The sequence below is a fragment of the Oryzias melastigma genome, linkage group LG3 (genome assembly GCF_002922805.2).
Source record: "Oryzias melastigma strain HK-1 linkage group LG3, ASM292280v2, whole genome shotgun sequence".
Lineage (NCBI taxonomy): Eukaryota > Metazoa > Chordata > Actinopteri > Beloniformes > Adrianichthyidae > Oryzias > Oryzias melastigma.
This window is the reverse complement of record NC_050514.1, coordinates 5,522,987-5,540,675: the sequence shown is the minus strand read 5'-3', so window position 1 is coordinate 5,540,675 and position 17,689 is coordinate 5,522,987. Positions and strand designations below refer to the sequence as shown.

At 37.5% G+C, this 17,689-nt stretch overlaps 1 protein-coding gene across 2 annotated transcripts in view; it reads left to right on the top strand.

The window, feature by feature from the left end:
- Positions 1–17,689, top strand: part of LOC112160425 (zinc finger protein 609) — a 95,372-nt gene that overhangs the window by 26,854 nt on the left and 50,829 nt on the right. For both annotated transcript variants that reach the window (XM_024294902.2, XM_036216992.1), the window contains exon 2: positions 2,907–3,790. In XM_024294902.2, the coding sequence (XP_024150670.1) occupies positions 3,035–3,790 (756 nt within the window). In that variant the 5' untranslated portion in view covers positions 2,907–3,034. The remainder of the gene's footprint in view (positions 1–2,906; positions 3,791–17,689) is intronic.

Here is a 17,689-nt window from a genome sequence, read left to right as displayed (position 1 = left end):
ACATGATAGATGACAGTCATTACATTATAGCCAGCTACATTTTTCTTTATTTTTATCAATTTGATGGGATGTTTCTAGGACAATTTTTCAGATGATAATGGATTGTACTTATTAGCCAAATTCTTTCTTATATTTTTTCCATAACATATTATTCTCCATTTGTATTTTTTTACTTTAAAATTGAATGAAAATAAAATGAAATTGTATATATTGTGACAATTTCACAATATGTGTACCATTTTTTCCCATTTGTGTTAATTACGTGTTTGTAGTTTCTTAATACATGGTTATTTAAGCACTTGTACTGTCACTTTTATGTAACCATGCGTCGAAACTAAAATAGGATACACCTCATTTGGTAATATTCAGTGCCGAATGACCAGAAATGGATTTACAGTCACAACCACATAGTTCCTGGCAAAAGGTCACCGTAAAACTGGATCTGTGCAAAAGCAGCACACTCTCCCTGGAGGTGCACAGCCTCCTCGTTCATCTGAATGCGGCACTCTGGGAAATGTCTTCTGTCAAGCTTTTTGAAAGGGGGCTTGCACTGCAGTTTTAGCTAAAAGCCATAAAGTGGGTGTAGAGCAGACACTGTCACAGCCTTGGCTTTGTGAAGGTGTTGGACAAATAGACATCACCACTGTTTACTAGTGAAAGCTGCTTCTTTCCTGCCCCCTCCAAACCTACACTAACTGCTGTTCTTTTTGGAAACCATCTGTGTGGGAAAAAAGCATGCTTCACTTTAAAATGGGAGTTGAAAACTTTTCATCCTGTATCTTTTAAAGAAAACATGAAAAGATCTTTAAGCAACGTCAAAAAATCTAATTGCGGTTTTGAAATAATTGTAGCTTTAACTGGGAATTGTGCCAATGTAATGTTTCTTTAATAAAAACCTGGCACCAGGGTTTGTTTCTTTATAAGCTGGTTCATTGGAGGGAAATGAACTGAAACGCAGTGAAACTGTGACAAAGCCACACATTTTATCATACACTCTGGGGACTCAGACTGCACTAGAATTTGGTTTTACAATCTCCCCTAAAGTGAGCTCTTTTTGGTGTGGGAATACATTTATTTTAGAAAAGTGAGTCTCTTTGGTAAAGTTGATGTTCCCACAAAACGGTTGTCAAAGTGCTGTGTGGATTTATTTAATTGTGTAGAGTTTAGTAAAGCACCAGTTGACTTGTCAAATTTGACCTGATGAGGTATCCCCCAATCCCTATTGTTTTTTTTTTTTTTTTTTTACCTTTATTTATCCAGGGAAGACAGATTAAGAACAGCATTCTTATTTTCAGAAGATTTATTTTTTTTACCAGAAAATTAGGAAATGTGTGATTGCATACATGTTACCAACAAAATAACTTTTTGATTATCTTTTTTTTTATCGGTGTATCTCAGATATCTTGAGCTCTAGTACAGACTAAAAACCTTGTTTAACTAAAAACATGTTTTAAGATATAGACATGCAAATCATTTTGCTTTATTTAGGTACATAAGTAGGTATTGCAATAAGTGTCAAATTGTGTATATAATTTCTCAAATTGTCTATTCACTAGAAAATTAGGTTTTAACAGAAATACCACACCAATCATGCAAAGTTTAAATCCTAGATGGAAAATCGTACCTATAGTTGACAGGATCTTAATAACCCAATTTTTTTTAAGCCAGATCGGTGGACTTGCCAAAAATCAATACGATTCAGGCCTGTTTGTTGTCATATTGATCCTACCTTTCACAGCAGAGCCTTTTGTACTCGGGCTATTTACCATTAATGTTGCTGCGAGGGTAGACGAGGACTTCAGATGCAAGACTTCATTTTCATTTACAAGAGTTTGCTTATCCTTGGACAAAGCAAAAATGTTCTTCAGTCCTATAAAGCAATGTTTGTTACTTTCTTCCTGCTGAAATCAGAAAGACTGTAATTGTTATTTTATTGGTATCCATCTGTTGTAGTGATGGGGAACAAAATCAATAATGCAATATATATATATATGTTGCCCTCCTTTGTGCTGCACAAATATTGATGCCCTTGTGACTGATAATGTGGAACATATAATTCTCAAAAATTGTTAAAGAAGAGGATTGGGATACTATCAATAAGATATCAGTGATAATTAAATCACTGCTCCAAAATTGTTGTATGATGAAGATACTTTGATTCAAAATCTGGACAATTTTTCTGAATTATAAATGATTCATTTCTAACAATAATTAAGTAGTCATTGATTATAAACCAGTTTCTGTTCAGTAGCTGTTGTTCATTAGATTGTTACGGATCATATAATGCGATAAGGACCATATGGTGATGAAATGCCCTTCAGTTTCCAGTCAATGTACTATACCCAAAGTCAGATTAACCTAGCATCTGCTTGGTTTATTGATATAATAACTTGTGTAAATCCTCTAATTTGTGTTCTACAACTAGGTTTACTCTTAAGACACACATTGAGTCATGTTTTGAGCCCTACTGTTAAGGCAGTATGGCTATTGTGCTGTTGAATTAAGAAAGAGACAGCTTTAAAAACCATGTGTGAGGCCAGTTTCTTCTTTTTTTCAGCAGAGACACTGTCAGCAGGGCCTTCTGAAAAGAGAGCCCGTCATTCAGAACAGTGGGGCCACCTATGCTGTCAAAGGAGGATTTAGGCTACATTTCCCATGGTTTCCATGACAACTGGGGAAAGTGATTATAAAAAAGGGTTTCAGAGCACCACTAGCACCAGTGGACATTAAATACTGGTTGATGCAGTTATCATGACAGAAGTACAAGCCATCAACCAGAAATCTTTTTTTTTCTTCTTCTGTGATTTCCACAATAAAAGCAATGTTTATGTTAGGTGATGGATGCTTTTGTACTGTGTCTGAATTATTGAAGTAATACATTCTTTGTCATTTTTTTTTCCCTCCAGGGCAAAATGTGGTTAAATGGGACAGGAACGAGTGGACCGTGAAAATTCTTTAACCCTTGCCCTTGAGTCCCAACCATCTGAGAGGGTGTCGGACCTCACTGAGGCAATCCTGGGCCGTTGGCACTAAAATGTCCCTAAGTGGTGGCACTGCAGGCGGGAAAGGTGTGGACTCTAATGCGGTGGACACTTACGACAGCGGGGATGAGTGGGATATCGGTGTTGGAAATCTGATTATTGACCTTGACGCTGACTTAGAAAAGGATAAACTTGAGATGTCTGGCACCAAGGACGGCATGGCAGCACCACCTAGTGCAGTGGCAGCACTGCCCGACAACATACGTTTTGTTAGTCCAGTGTCTGGCTCCCAAGGCAAAGAGAGCAAATCAAAATACAAGCGCAGCAAGAACTCTAAAGACAATAGCAGCAAAGCGTCGGCTGGAGATGTCGGCAAAAAGGAAGCTACAGGACGGACTCAAGGGGAGCCAACGGGCGCGGCAGCAACTACAGGAGCTGCTAGCAACAATTCCACCTCTGGAAAGAACATGGAAAAAGGGGGCAAAGCCTCTAGAGGTGTTCTCAGCGGTAAAAAAGACAAAGAGAGTGCAAGTGGGAAAAGTAAGAAAGACAAAACTGATGGCACCCCGGTTGTGGCAATTGGGGTCACGGAAAAGGATGTGTCTCAGGCCCAAGTCGCTTTGGGAAATAGCCGTAATTCATCCTTTGAGAACACACAATCAACGGACTTGGCCGATGCCAATCAAATGGGAAATATTGCACTTGAATCTGTTGGGATAGTACCAGCATTGACCACAAAAACCGAGGCGGAGGACGTGGAAAATGGGAGTAATGAATGCAAAGCATTGAAGAAGGTCAAGAACGAGAAGGTAAATGTTTTTTCCTTTATGCTCTTATTACGGCAAGCATGTGTTTGGTCATTTTTCAATTGTCTATGCCAACTATATTTGTTTCTTTTGGTTTGTTGTGGCAAATGGCCTGGTAACATCATTTTTTGTGTTTTGTATCATCTGTAAAGTAAGAATAACCATGGCGTTAATTTAACCAATCAATGGTTTACCTTTATTTCATGTTGTGGTACAACAAACACAGTGTTGGCATAAAGAAAACTCATTTTGGTTGCTTGTGTTGTTTTCCAGAAGTCTTTGATATATAGGTTTTTGAAACAGTGCTGGCTTTCATCACTTTCATTGTAACACAACCAGGCCCTTTGTAGCTGTGACAGTCTGTTGCTTACAGCAGGCATGGAGATGCACTCTGTTCTCCAAAGCAATATGTCATGTGATGCATAAAGAAGACATACTGCTGTTATGTCTTTTATTACCATACAGCAAATAAGGGCACCCGTGACAAATATGATGTTAAGACCAGCTCCAGAAAATGCTTCACACTGTGTTGGTGTGTTTTTCCTCTTAGAAGTTATTCATATAAAAGAAAGCTTTGTTGCTTTTGTGTTTTATACAATACTTATTCCATGCTGCATATTAATAATTCACTTGCAACAAAAATAAATTAATATGTTGTCAAACAGCGGCAGATGTGGATAAATAATGACATTGTCAGCTGTACACGGAATTCACTGTAAAGATGTTAATGTCATGCTCTACTTTTCCTACTCGAAGAATTTAAACTCTTAAGACTGCCAGGGTATCTGCTCACCCACACTTATCTTGTTCGCTTGGAGTTGATCTATTGCTGTGTCTTATTGTACGCCTCATGGCAGCCTTTTCATGCTCAAGCAGTATAAAAGACATCCAAGCAGGGAGGTGCTGAGGACTGTTTTTGTCTGTCATCGTGTTCCATTCTTAATCCCACAAGCCCAGCAATGCCTGGCGGAGCAGCGTGTGGGGGAGGGAGCTGGTGCACAGCACGCCTTCATGGTTTTTCCTGCTGCTCTGAAAGTGTGGTGGGGGATGGGCTGCAAGGAAGCCTGTTTGATTCCTGAAATCCCGGACGCCCAGTCATGGACACAAATTGCAGAGCTTCCCCTGGTCGACTGCTATGAAAGGAATTTGACCAAAATCTCTTTGTAATCAAAATGAATTCACTAGGAAAAGGCAGAATGGATTGCTCGACAGCCAGCTGGAAATCAATTCGATTTAACTGCTAGCTGGTAAAACAGTTTCTCAAAAACATGTTCTGATGGGTTAGTTTGTAATTGGTAAAGAGTTTAGTAGGAGTAGTTTTTCAGCTGCTAAAGGTAAAAGCTGTTTTGTAAATCTCCTGTGAGTATGTCACTAACATCTGTTTTAAGACAAGAATTTGTACCCTAAAAAATAAACTAAGCCACAACACTAGTCTGTGGACACTGCGGACATTGAACACGCACTGCAAGTCCAACCAGGACAAACTTTGACCTGTCAGGGACTCTGATTTGGTAGTGATTTTAATTGATAAAAGTGGCAACCACTTGAAAATTGATAGCTGTTTGTGCCTGGCTGGAATTACATATATTTGACACTAGGTCTCTTATATATCTGAGTAGAGCTGTGGAAAGACTGAAGCAAGATTTGCGAGGTTTGCACCACTACAACATTTCACACCAAGCACCTTTCAACTGTAGGTGGCAGACACACACTAGTAAACAGTGGAAAAAGAAGAAGAAGAAGCCCCTCCCTATTTGTTTGGTGTGAGCACCGTGTTCTAAATGTAGAGACTGAGAGTTTGCAATTTCTCTATAAAAGATTTGATCTCTAAAACTATAAACCTAGATCATTTAAAAGGAATTTGATCACATGAATAAAAATAATCCTAATAAATAACCATACCTGGCAATCAAAACGGCTTAGTAGCTTAAGCCAAACACTTTCATAAAACTGTTTGGAATTGAACAAGTCTTGACAAGTTTAGCTGGACGTATCATGTCTTTAAATCTATTTTCAAAGTACAGCCCACTACATTGGAAAAATTACAGACATTGTTACCACTATGTAAATGCCGTAGTAAGCTAGAAATGTGACTTCTATTTTTGTAGGGTTTTTTACTACAATGTGTTGCTTTTTGAGTCAAACCACAGAACTTGACCACACCAATAATTCAAAGCTATGCAGCTCTCACCCTTGGAAAATGTTCTTAGCTGTAGTATGGACAGGTTAAAAGAGTGCAAGTGGTTTACAGAAAATATTTCACTCACATTTAGGAAGTCCTTTTTCCTCTTGTTTGTTGAACAAAGTTTATTAATCAGAGCTACGGTAGAGTCTTTGCCCTGAGTCTTGGTTCATATCCATTCCTGTGGTCATACCAAAGACTCTAAAAATTAGATCCAATGCCTGCGTGACACAAAGCATTAAAGACCCCCTCTGATGAAAATTGTGTTTTTGTCCATGTAGTGCTTTTCTCATGATGGAAATGGACAATATATTAGTGGAGCAGCTAACTCAAAAAATCTTTTATTTTATGATACAAGGATGAAATTTGGCTGAAGTACTTATAAGACACCAAATTTTAAGAAAAAAGTGCTAGCCACTTTAAATTCCAATATAACTTGGATAATATAACTACTATAACTGTACCAAATTTTATGCTTGTATCATCAACTGAACGATTCTGGCTAAAAATGACACTAAGCTGCTCCACTATATAGAGAGAATTAGGCTGAATTTAGGTATTTATTCAGGTTGTGAAAAAGCTCGTAGTTGTGGCATAGAAGCTATAGTTGGCGTGTCTCGGCTGGATAGCTCCAATACTGCTCATATTTTTGTTATAGTCGTAATGTTAGGTTTATGGTGTGAGAGGCTGTAAGCTAACGGTAGAGACTGTAAACAGAGGGGCAACGGAAAGTTGGGGCGGTCTTACACTACGTCAAAAGTCCCACCCACAATCCAGAGGCAAATTGCTGATGAACTACTCCCACTCTGCAGAAACTGTCCTAGAAATACTGTTTTTTTTTCAATGTGTCTTTCACTATTTCTTTTTAACTTAAATGAAAGGTTACCTGAGGCAACGATAAAGAGTTTGCAAAGAGTTTAAACAGTTATTAAAGAAGAAATCTCCCACAACAAATAGTTGGAGTAAACAGCTATTGTGTTGCGTGAACAAGAGTAAGGTAGGGCACCGCCTCACATTAAAACGGTTGAAACTAATCCCAACAAGATCATTAAAATCCCACTCTCAAAGTTAAAAAAATAAATAAATCTTGTTCAAGAAAACCTCTGGACATCCCCTTTACCCTGGATTGTTTCCCTATCGTGCTTCTATTTTGTCAATCTGTTAGAACAAAAACCAACTGGAAAAGCCTGAAATGGATTCCCTTGTTTTAAGGACCAGAATCCTATGCGCAAAAAAGAAATTGAGCCAGAATTTGCGAACAGTTGCTGGTGTTATTTAGCAATCAGCCAAAATAACTATCATTGTCAGGTGAAAACGTTATGCCTTCTGTGATCTTATATGGCTGAAGGAAAAAAAACTAGAGGTAGTGATTTGCACAGAAAAATACAATTCATGGTAAAAGCACAACAGATGGGCCTTGTTTCATAGATAAAGCTAGCCTTTGGAACTGTTACAAAGTGACAAAATTCACTTGTTTGTTGGACTGGATTGTTGTAGGTAGCCTTAGTGCTATCCAAGGCATGTTTACATAAAACGTGGGGTCATCTGGACCCCAAAAAACAATGCGCTGAACTTCTTTTTTCAAGGATTTTTTTTATCTTCACTGGTGTCTGTGGCAGACACAAAACCCTGTCCACCTTTGTCCACTTTTGTCATGGGAGGGATCACACATCCATATAAGGATTGAGTCATCTGGACCCCATAAGAGAGCACGAAAAAGCACAGATACTTAAGATTCTTTTAGTTGATTACTCTCTGTGGGTTTTTAGATTTGTTTTTTTTAAATACTGTATATTGTCCAATAGTAGCCCTGGTGTTTAATCCAAAAATGTGGCAGCTGGCCTGGCATTTGTTGAAAACGGGCATCAATTGGAGACCGGTTTTTAATTCCATTACAGACAAAATTGTGATGGAAAATGGGTTCATTTTGCAGTGAAATTCAGTCAAGAAATTCAGACAACCACACCAGGTGAACATTTTAGGATTTATTGAAATTATAACACTGTAATTATGTTTTGATTAGCATTGGGTGTGAACGTTTTTTGTCTCTTTGAAGAGTTATCAATCTTTGTATCAAAAATTCTCTTCATTTTAATGCCGATCATTTTCCTGGAGACAGGCGCCCCTCTCTACCTTTGCTCAATGATCCATGTTCAGACCAGTTCTACTTATTCATCACCCGCTTTCTTTGTACCTCCACCAGGAAATCGGTTTCCTTATTGCTTCTTTTCTGCAGTCGTCTTCCCATTCTCCAATATGTTTAGGATCCACCTTAAGCATTCTGCAGTTTCTTCACCACACGAAGATTAAACACTAAATTCAATGAACTGCACTCCTTTACAACACAAATGCCACAGACACACGCTGTCTGCTGCACAACTGTGCACATGGATGGGATGAGGTCTTAAAGGAGCCCGGCCACTATTAGAGACTGACGACTAAAATAACGAATATCTGTGAGACCCGGCTTTTATTGTAAACCGGCGCCTACATTAGAGACTGCCCGCTATTAGAAGTTATACTGTTACTTAGGTGATATGGATCAAACTTTAAGCATTAAGCAACCATGAAATGGAAAATTTAATATTTACAGATTAGAATCAATCCAAATTGCTTGATGAATACAATGGTAAAAATCCAATGTTGTTCATACCTATTTTGTAAATCTGTAAATTCAAACATTTAATTATTTTTTATAATTGTTTTAGGTAATAAAAAAAATAGCCTACAGTTTTATCCCTGCTTTTTAGGTGCCATAAATTATTTAAACTAAAAAATGCAACTTTTTTTTCTATTTATTTTTTTTAATGTCAAAATTAGACAGAATCTGTCAACAGAAACTTAAAAGTAACGAAACATATTTTCATAGCAGTAAAAACGAAATTTGAATATCTGAAGCTGAAAAATATCTAAAAATGTTGGTTGTATGATGGAAATGGAAAAAAAGTATAATAAAATTTCTAAATTCCCAACTTGTAATTGAGGCGTACATTGATTCTCTTCTTTAAGAGCAAAAAACCTTAAAACCCTGTATGACTTAATTTCATTCATAAGAATCATAAAGTATATGAGTTTTCAAGTACCAACATTTTTACTGTTTAAAAGAAGCATTACAGCAATTCAAGATACTATTACAGACGGTCCTTACAGTGTTAATATGCAGATGCCATTTGAGGGCAGGTTACTGCCCTTTGGTTTTCATTACCCAGGCATACACATATGCAGAGCCAACAGGTTCTACGAACTAAGCTCTAACTTTGAAAACCTACATGCAGTGTTAGAAAACAAATAGGAAAGATATCAAGATATATCGGTCTGTAAATCATTTGTTTCTTTAAAACATTGCAACACTTTTCTCTGTTTTAGCCATCAAGTCTCACTGGCAAGTTAGTGTGTTCACTTGTGCGATAGTGTTTACTCTGCGTTCGTAGACTGTTATGGAATTTGAGTGTAAGGGATAAAGAAGGAGCTTAAAACATTTGCACAATTATGTCTACAGCAGTAGATATAACTCAAGTATTGAAGTATCTTAAACAAATAGGCTAAAGATTGCCAAAAAAACTAAAATGACTTGGCTGATCCACTGTTACCATGACCTTGGAAACCCTGTAGGTCTTGGTACTTGGTTTATGACTAATTTGGTTCTAAAGGATTGACAATAAAGTAAAAATGCCCAAGCAGAGTCTACTGTAGCACATTACTAACCACACATCTTTCTGTTTCTTTCTTAAGGTGGTAGCCTCATAGTGTAACGACACCACGCCAAAAGTCAAACCTGTTTGTGACCATTTCTGGAACGTTTGAAGCCCTAATCATTGTGTAGTCATTCCACATCACACCTTTTCTTGCGTCTTGTACTCTCATCGCTTCTGCTCACTCGTCACAGTAATCTCATGAATTGAATTTTGAACACCAGGCAAGCAGGCACCCTAATCTTCATCTGTTTCTCTTTGCCTAAAAGTAAAGGTAATCCCAATGTTGGTGTTCAAAAGAGTTTAAGGGTCATGGGATGTTGAGACACTTCTTTGTCTTTAGCTTTTGCAAATGTGTAAGTTTTTTGCAAACTGTTCCCTTGAAGTACTCATATAATCAATGCACAAAACAGTTGTTTCTTTTGTTGTTTTTTTATGGAACTACCTCCAGTCTTTCATGTCAAGTATCGACCCTCAGGAAGTCTTTCACTACTACAGGAAGAACATGCTGGTTGATGCTTGTCTACCATTATCTCATTCATTCATAATTGACAGAATAGCTCTTGAGTTTGAAGAACCCTTGTGGAAAAATATGTGTTGATGGCTATGTAGGAAACATGCAATTTGTTTTACTCACAAAAGCTATTTTAAATCCAAAGAATAGTTTTCAAAATAGATATGTATTATAATAAAAATATAGGTTGTTTGCATTTAAAATATGTGATGGTCTGTATCTTTATGACACTTTAATTTTTGTAAATCAATTCAATATGCTAATTACTTTCAATGCTCATTTTACTTAAGCTTCTACACGCTATTCAGAGAAGATGGAAAACTGCATAAGCAGTCACTCTAAATCTGAATGTCTCTCATGTCAAAATGATAAAAGTACAACAAAGAAGACACATCAAAGTGTCAAGAATCAACGTTTGTTTCCTGCAGGAGAGATTTTGTTGCATAGAATTTGATTCTTCCAAGGTTGTTCTTCAAACCTTGGTTAATCTGTTCAACATTGTTTTCCTTAAAATAGTTCTTAAGTAGGTTAAAGAAGATTTAGTATTCATTGATTTATTTCTCAAATGTTATTGTTGCAGATTGTTTGCATAGCTTTTAATTACAGCTAGCAGCTCTCTTATTTAGCACTAACTAAGCAATTTTGGTTATAGTGGTTTTCAAAGCATTTCCTATTCATCTTTGAGTCTCTAAATTAATTTGACAAAAGCGCTCATACGTTTTTTCTTTTTATATTTTTGGCTGCAATTTTGAACAAAAGGGAACAGTTTTTTTCCCCTCTTGGTCTAACAATTTTCATTTTGGCAAACTTGTATCTGGAGATTCTGATAGAATGGGAGACTGGAAGTGTTTTTCTATTGGTGTTTGTAGTTGCATAGATCAGTTTGTGTTGTAACATATTCTTTGACACTTTTTATGAGCCCTAAGCTATCAAAAAGGATAGCCTTACTCTGAAGAAGCTTTATGACAGTTGGAACCATATTTCTTTCATTTTAATTAGATGACAAATGTAGTTCAAGGTCAAAGTCCTAACAAGTGTTTGTAGATGATCCGGTTATGAGTTGCATGGAAACTCTGCAGATGTTAAACATCCGTTGTGTTAAGGTATTGAACTCTGTGAAGCAAAAACGTCTGCATACTAAACTGTAGAAGAAACGGTGATTGTTTGAGTGTTATTGATGTGTTGTTGACCAATAATGAAACTAGATTAGAGGCTGCCTGTTTTTTTCCATGTTTTTGTTTTCTAGAGGTGGTTATCTCCAGATATTTTTCAGATGTTTGTATTAGTTATTGTCTTTGTTTTAGGCAATTTGCAAACAGCCCAGACTCATTACCTTCGCTCTAATCAGTGAAGCAGAGCATTACTAAAGCAATCATGCAAAGATTTGCTGCAGGAAAGCAAAAATCTACCAGACTAAATGTCTTCCAACACAATAAAACTCTATTAAAAGGGTCTATTTGCACAGCCGGTCCTTTTTTTTTCTTTTTGACAGCCCTGTGTGAACTGCACCACTGCGTAACAGTAAAACATCTTCTGACCTCTGTGTGTTTTTGTGTGGAGAAAATTTGAAGTGAAATGGAGTACTGTGAGAATGCCCCAGTTTATATGGCAAAACACAGCACTTTTCTCAATGGGGCAGCTGTCAGTCAGCTGACTCTGCTGTCCTCCCTACCAGTGTGGCATTACAGCGCTAATGTCAGTGTTTGATCGGGGTGAATCACTAAATAGGAGCAGCGGCGGTTTAACAAGCACGCCTTATTTGTTCTTCAATATAGCGCAACTGCTGTGTGAAAACAGCTTTCCTCTAAGCTTTCAAGGTTGAGTGTTGTGCTGTGTGCGCCTCTGCTAACCAGGAGGGAGCCATGTGGGGGGAAGGGAGCTCACAGGCTCGTAACAACTAATTCAGCTCATGAAAGACTTAAGCAGCAAGAGCAGCTGTCTTCCATTGTTGGCCTGTGCGTTTCCAGCGTGCCTCATTTTGCCTGTGTATGAGAGCTGTGGAGAAGACGGAAGGTAAAAGTTTCGTGAAGGTTCACTTCTGTTTTCTCTGCTGAAGTTTGTGGCATGTGTGCGGTTGGAGCGTGGTCTAATAATAAACCATGAACCTACTCAGGGTCCGACTGATAAAAAAGCCTCTGCCTTGAAGAGCAGCGACAGAGAGGGCATGTAAGGGGTAAAACGGGGGGAGGGGATGAGGTTAAGAACTGCCTGAGATTAGGAAAGGAGAGGGGGGTGACGGAGTGAACAGTGTTATGAATGGATAGAGTCTTTAACCCCCCCGACACACTGAATAGATTGTCACAGGCTGCTACGGGTGTATGTGCAATGAGTGGAGTTGGCCGAGAGCTCCTGGATTCCTGAATCCTTGAGGCATGTGGTCTGATTAGCAGAACAAAACCCACACAGTGGGGAGGAGCAGACGTGCCCCCACCCCCCCAACTGGAATTTTTCTCTCGGCTAGGAAGGAGGTTGCTCAAACTTTGTACTGACTTGCTACGGTTGTAAAAGAGCTTGCAGGCCATGTTTGGGGATTTTTTCACTTGATTTTCAAAGCTTTGTCTCCAAACAAGCTCTGATGTTTTTGCAAAGTGAAATAAGTGTCCAATCCTTATTCTTTGTTAACATAACTTTGCACAATTAAAATAAATGTTAGTTAAGATAATTGTAGAAGAGTTCTACATATATTGTTAGAGTAGAAAGTCTTAAATTATTTGGGATACAATGATAATTATTTCTTGCTGAACATTTCTTAAAGACCTTTTCTGAAAAGTCTTTTTGTCCATTTGTAACATGCTCTTTTAGCATTTTTTTCATAATAGAGGACATATAAATTAAGGACATATAAAGAAAATTAAGCTTAATATTGCATTTCTGAGTATATCTATTTGTTCAATCCTGGATGCATCCATTTTGATGTATGCCTCAAAACTGTACGGTTGGATAGCTCTCATATTGCTCACCATTTTTGTTGCACCTGTAATGTTAGACTGGGGTTGTGAGGAGCTGTAAGCTTGCTGTAAGGTGTGTAAACAAAGGGATGATGGGAAATGGAGGAAAGCTTACTCCGTACCAAAAGTTCCTCAGAGGTGAATTTCTAATTAACTTCTGCCACTGTGCATAACCATGTCCTAGAAAATGATACAGGTTTTGACTAAAAACAGCATAAATATAATCAAAAGACCGCTGGGAACGCTTTTACAATAGATCCAAAGATGTTCGGATGGGATCTTTAAAATTTCTTGTCAGAGATAATTTAATGGTAAGTTTTTTTTACAAAGTTTAGGGATTCATTTTTGTTTCGTGTGTGAATTAATCTTTATCAAGATTATTTTTTCCAGGAAAAACTTTTTTTTTTTTTTTTTGGTCCTGCACAAATACTATGGAGGTAATAACGGGCATAAGGGCTTTAAAAAATACTTTTTGATTTATAAAATTATTTATTTTATTATGTTAAGCTTATGAAAATTTTATTTTGATGCGTTTGTTTATAATTTGCATTGCATTTTTATGTGGTGTTACCTGTCTCAATATATTTAACTAAGGATGTAAGAGTCCAGAAAAACTCAAAAATGTGTGTTTTCTTTAAACAGTTATAATAACAAAGGCTGTGTATTGGCAAGAGTCTGGCAATAGGATGTGTGTCTTGATACATGTCTCAAGATACGAAACATATCGCAATATATCCTGTATAAAATCAAATTTTTATTTTTGTTTTTTAAGATTATGTTAAAAAACAAGTAAACACTAAGTAGTACATGTCTCATAACAACAAAAACTGCAAGGCTGACTGAACATCTAACACAAGCTGGTTCGATATTGTTTTTTGTTTTGGGGTATTTGTATTTGTTTTGCTATATGGATCCCATTAGCTGAGAGCTATAGCCTTCAGCTAGTCTTCCTGGGTCCATTATAAACAGAAATCACAATACATACAGAATATTAGATTACTAATACAATTCCAGCTCCAGCATAAGCATTATTTTACACAGTCAATTACCATTTCATTTACAGCATTAACCTTATGTTCTATAAACCTACTGGCATTATAGAGATGTACAGAATATGCTTGCAACCATTACATATCGTGTAGAGATGTTTAAAGAGGTCCAGGGTGCTGAGCTGCGATCTAGCAGTCTGGAGTTTAGGTAGAAAACAGAAGTAAGACGTTAAAAGATGCTTATAAATAATTAATTAAATATTGTCAGTATTTTAAATCGATACATGTATTGCCAAGCAAAATGCAGCGATATATCGCCAAATTGATTTTCCCCTACACCCCTAATAACAGATTTTTCTAATTTTTCTTTTGATGTTTTGTCTGTCCAATAAAGGTGTTCTATGTCACGTACATTCTTCTGCCACACTATTGTGTGAACATAATTCCGTGCAGAATGCAGGAAATGACTTTTTTTTTTTGCATAGCACGAGTGATTTGCAAAGACTCTGCATTTATTTGAATCCGGCTTGTTGAAGCTCACTGAGAAGGTTAGTTCATCACACCAAACAGTTCAAAACTCTATTTTGTACTGTCGTAGAAATCCAATTGTTTGCTGGCTTGTCATAAAAATAATCAAGTTCACTTATTTGTTGAGTTTGGGAAAAGTGCACAGTTTTCACTCAGCACTCACCCTATATTCGCAACAACTACAAAAAAAGCTGTTTTTGTGAAGCCACAGCTGTTTCCTTTTAGCTTTGAGACGTTGCATTGGCGCTTCAGCGTGTACTAAAACCAGACCGGTACTGAGGGATAAGCTGTGAGACAGCAGCCTGGTCGTCAAGAGAGGTGTAAATAGCAAAATTCACAAAGCCTTCCTTGTGGCCCTGTAGCTGTTTTCACACAGTGGTTCAGTTATATAGGCAGAAAAACAGACATGCTTGTAAATCCACTCCTGTCCCTTTATGGTTATTCACACAGATCAAAGGGACATTACATCTTTAAAGCTGTGCATTTACACACTGGAAGTCTGGATCGCACAATCACTCCACCGATAGTTATTCCACTATGATGAATGCCACATTTAGCCAGTTTGGCACATTGGTTAGTTTGTTACTACTTGGTGCAACCGAAAGAGGAAACTGTTTCACGGTTCTGCAGCGATGCAACTTTTACAACCTTGTGGAACCTCAAAGAGACCGTGAAAGGGGAAACAAACATGCCGTGTGAACAGGACTTTTGATTGTTAAAATGCAGTGAATTATTGGTGTATTTGAATTCAGGAAAGATTGTTGTCGAACTAGGTCTACAAAGATGGCAAATGCAGAAAAGCAAAAAAAATTTACTTATGTGTTTAATTACTTTGTTTTGGATCTTAGTTTTACATTTTTCTGGAAAAGGTAATGAGATGCAACAGTGTAGCTTTACAGCACTCATTATGTCTCATTTAAAGTCAACAGGCTGTCATTTTAAGAGTCCAGCTTTCAATAATTGAACATAAGTGATGAAAGACGGTGATATAAAGTGAGCGCCCTTCTTTGCGCTGTCTCTCTAAACTGAGAGGTCATTTTTTAAGAGCTGAACTTTAAGTAGGTACATCTCAAATCTTATCATTTTCTTTGGAACTAAACATATCCTGTTTAATTTTTGGCTTCTTCCATTCTAAAGAAGAATTGAGTATTGTAGAGATCCCCCGATTTCTTTCAAGTGTGCATTAGAGGCTTGTGGATGTGAGAGCGTACGGATGCTTTCAAGCTCGAAGGAATACAGATCTGAGATGAAAGGATTTTCTTTTCCATTCTAATCCACACAGACAGCTAGACCCTTGTGATTATTCCCGCCTCTTCTCTACACTTATCTCTTTGAATAGTGGGCCTGTCTAATTCACTCTTAAAAGCCTTTCAAAAGGGGATTATAGAGCTGATAGAAATTAAAGGGGGAACACATTTATCCTTGGGGACCAATGTCAAACATTTACAAACTGATTGTTCGCCTGACAATATAGAACCTAATTCAGTTTACACTCAGCAATGGTTCATACATTCTAAATTATTAATAAAGTCTTAGGTATATTTAAATTTAAATATCTACTTCTAAGGATTTTTTTTATAAAAAACGCAAGCTTGGCATGTTCAGTAAACTCCCTTGTACTAGTTTACATAAAAAGGAATGAATAGTTTTTATCACTACATTTCTTAGTAACATACTCTGTATTTTTAAAGCTGACGGTAAATGAAGAGTTTGTGTGCTAATTGTTTGAAATTCAAGGGTTAGCTTGAGCCTTCAAACAGTAAATGAGATGTCTGAAAAAATGTTGTCATACATGCTTTAGGCTCCTAAAATTCTTCAAACTACATACCAAAGCGGCTTGGTGATAATTGTTTTGACTGTAGAGACTGTTATTGGGAAACACTTTGGAACTGACATTGACTCAAAAACAGATCACAGATCAGTTGGCATCAGTTTTCTGTGTGAAAGGTCTTCATTGAGTACAGCGTAGGACTGGGCGACATGGCAAAAAAAGAAAATCACGATTTTTTTCAATTCAATTTCACAATTTCGATTTTTTCATGATTTATTTAAAATTTGAATTGACAAAAATGTAATTATAATTTTTAGTTGAAAGAAGTAAACACATTTTGAACAAATATTTACATTTATTCAAATTAGTTATCTAGTAAGATTAATCTGTAAATAGTGTAAGAATTGTGCCTTCTACTGCTACAGGTAATGCATTGCTGTCAAATGAACGGCTTCTAAATATCCGTGAGATTTTATTTTGCACCTGTGCTAAAATCCATAAAACAGAGCTTGTAAATGATTGTCACCCAAGACCAGAAATGAGGGAGATTAATGAAGTTTAATAGCATTAGGGCTGCCACGATTATTCGACTAATCGACGACTAATCGACTATTAAAATAGTCGACAACTATTTTGGTCGTCGAAGCATCGTTTTTTTGTTTGTTTTTTCCTTGTTTTGATCTTAAAACTACAGTTCGCGCCTTCTATTGCGGGGGTCTTCCATTCTCTTTGTCACACATGCGCAGTGGTGCTAATCCGGTCAGCAGTGACGTCTCAGGAAGTTCTCGGTAGGCTCATAACAACACGCTCGCTCGAAAATGTGGGAAGCAAAAGGAAAATGAAAGAGGAAAAAGTGTCAAATGTAATTTCTGCACCACAGAATTTGTGTTCCATGAGAGCACGATGGCGATAAATGATCACCTGAAGATGAAGCATGTTGTGAGTTTGATCACGCTGAACAGAGAGCTTCGTCTAGCTAAGCTAACATCGGCGCTAACTGTAACACAGCTAGCTCCGCCGCGGCTGTCATTACTGCGCTGTTTGGAGATGAACCAGAAGATCTGCAGGAGATCCGTGTCTACGGCGCTTCTGTCTGCATAATGAACGTTTCATAATCTGCGCTCTTCGAACCAAACGCCGCGAGGACGGCGCGTATAATGAGTTTACACTGGAAATGAACCGCTCGTCCAGGGCTTCATTCATATTCCGCGCCGGGATCACGTCGTCCGGTTCGAAGAGCGGATTATGAAACATTCACCGCGCAGACAGAGAGGCTGT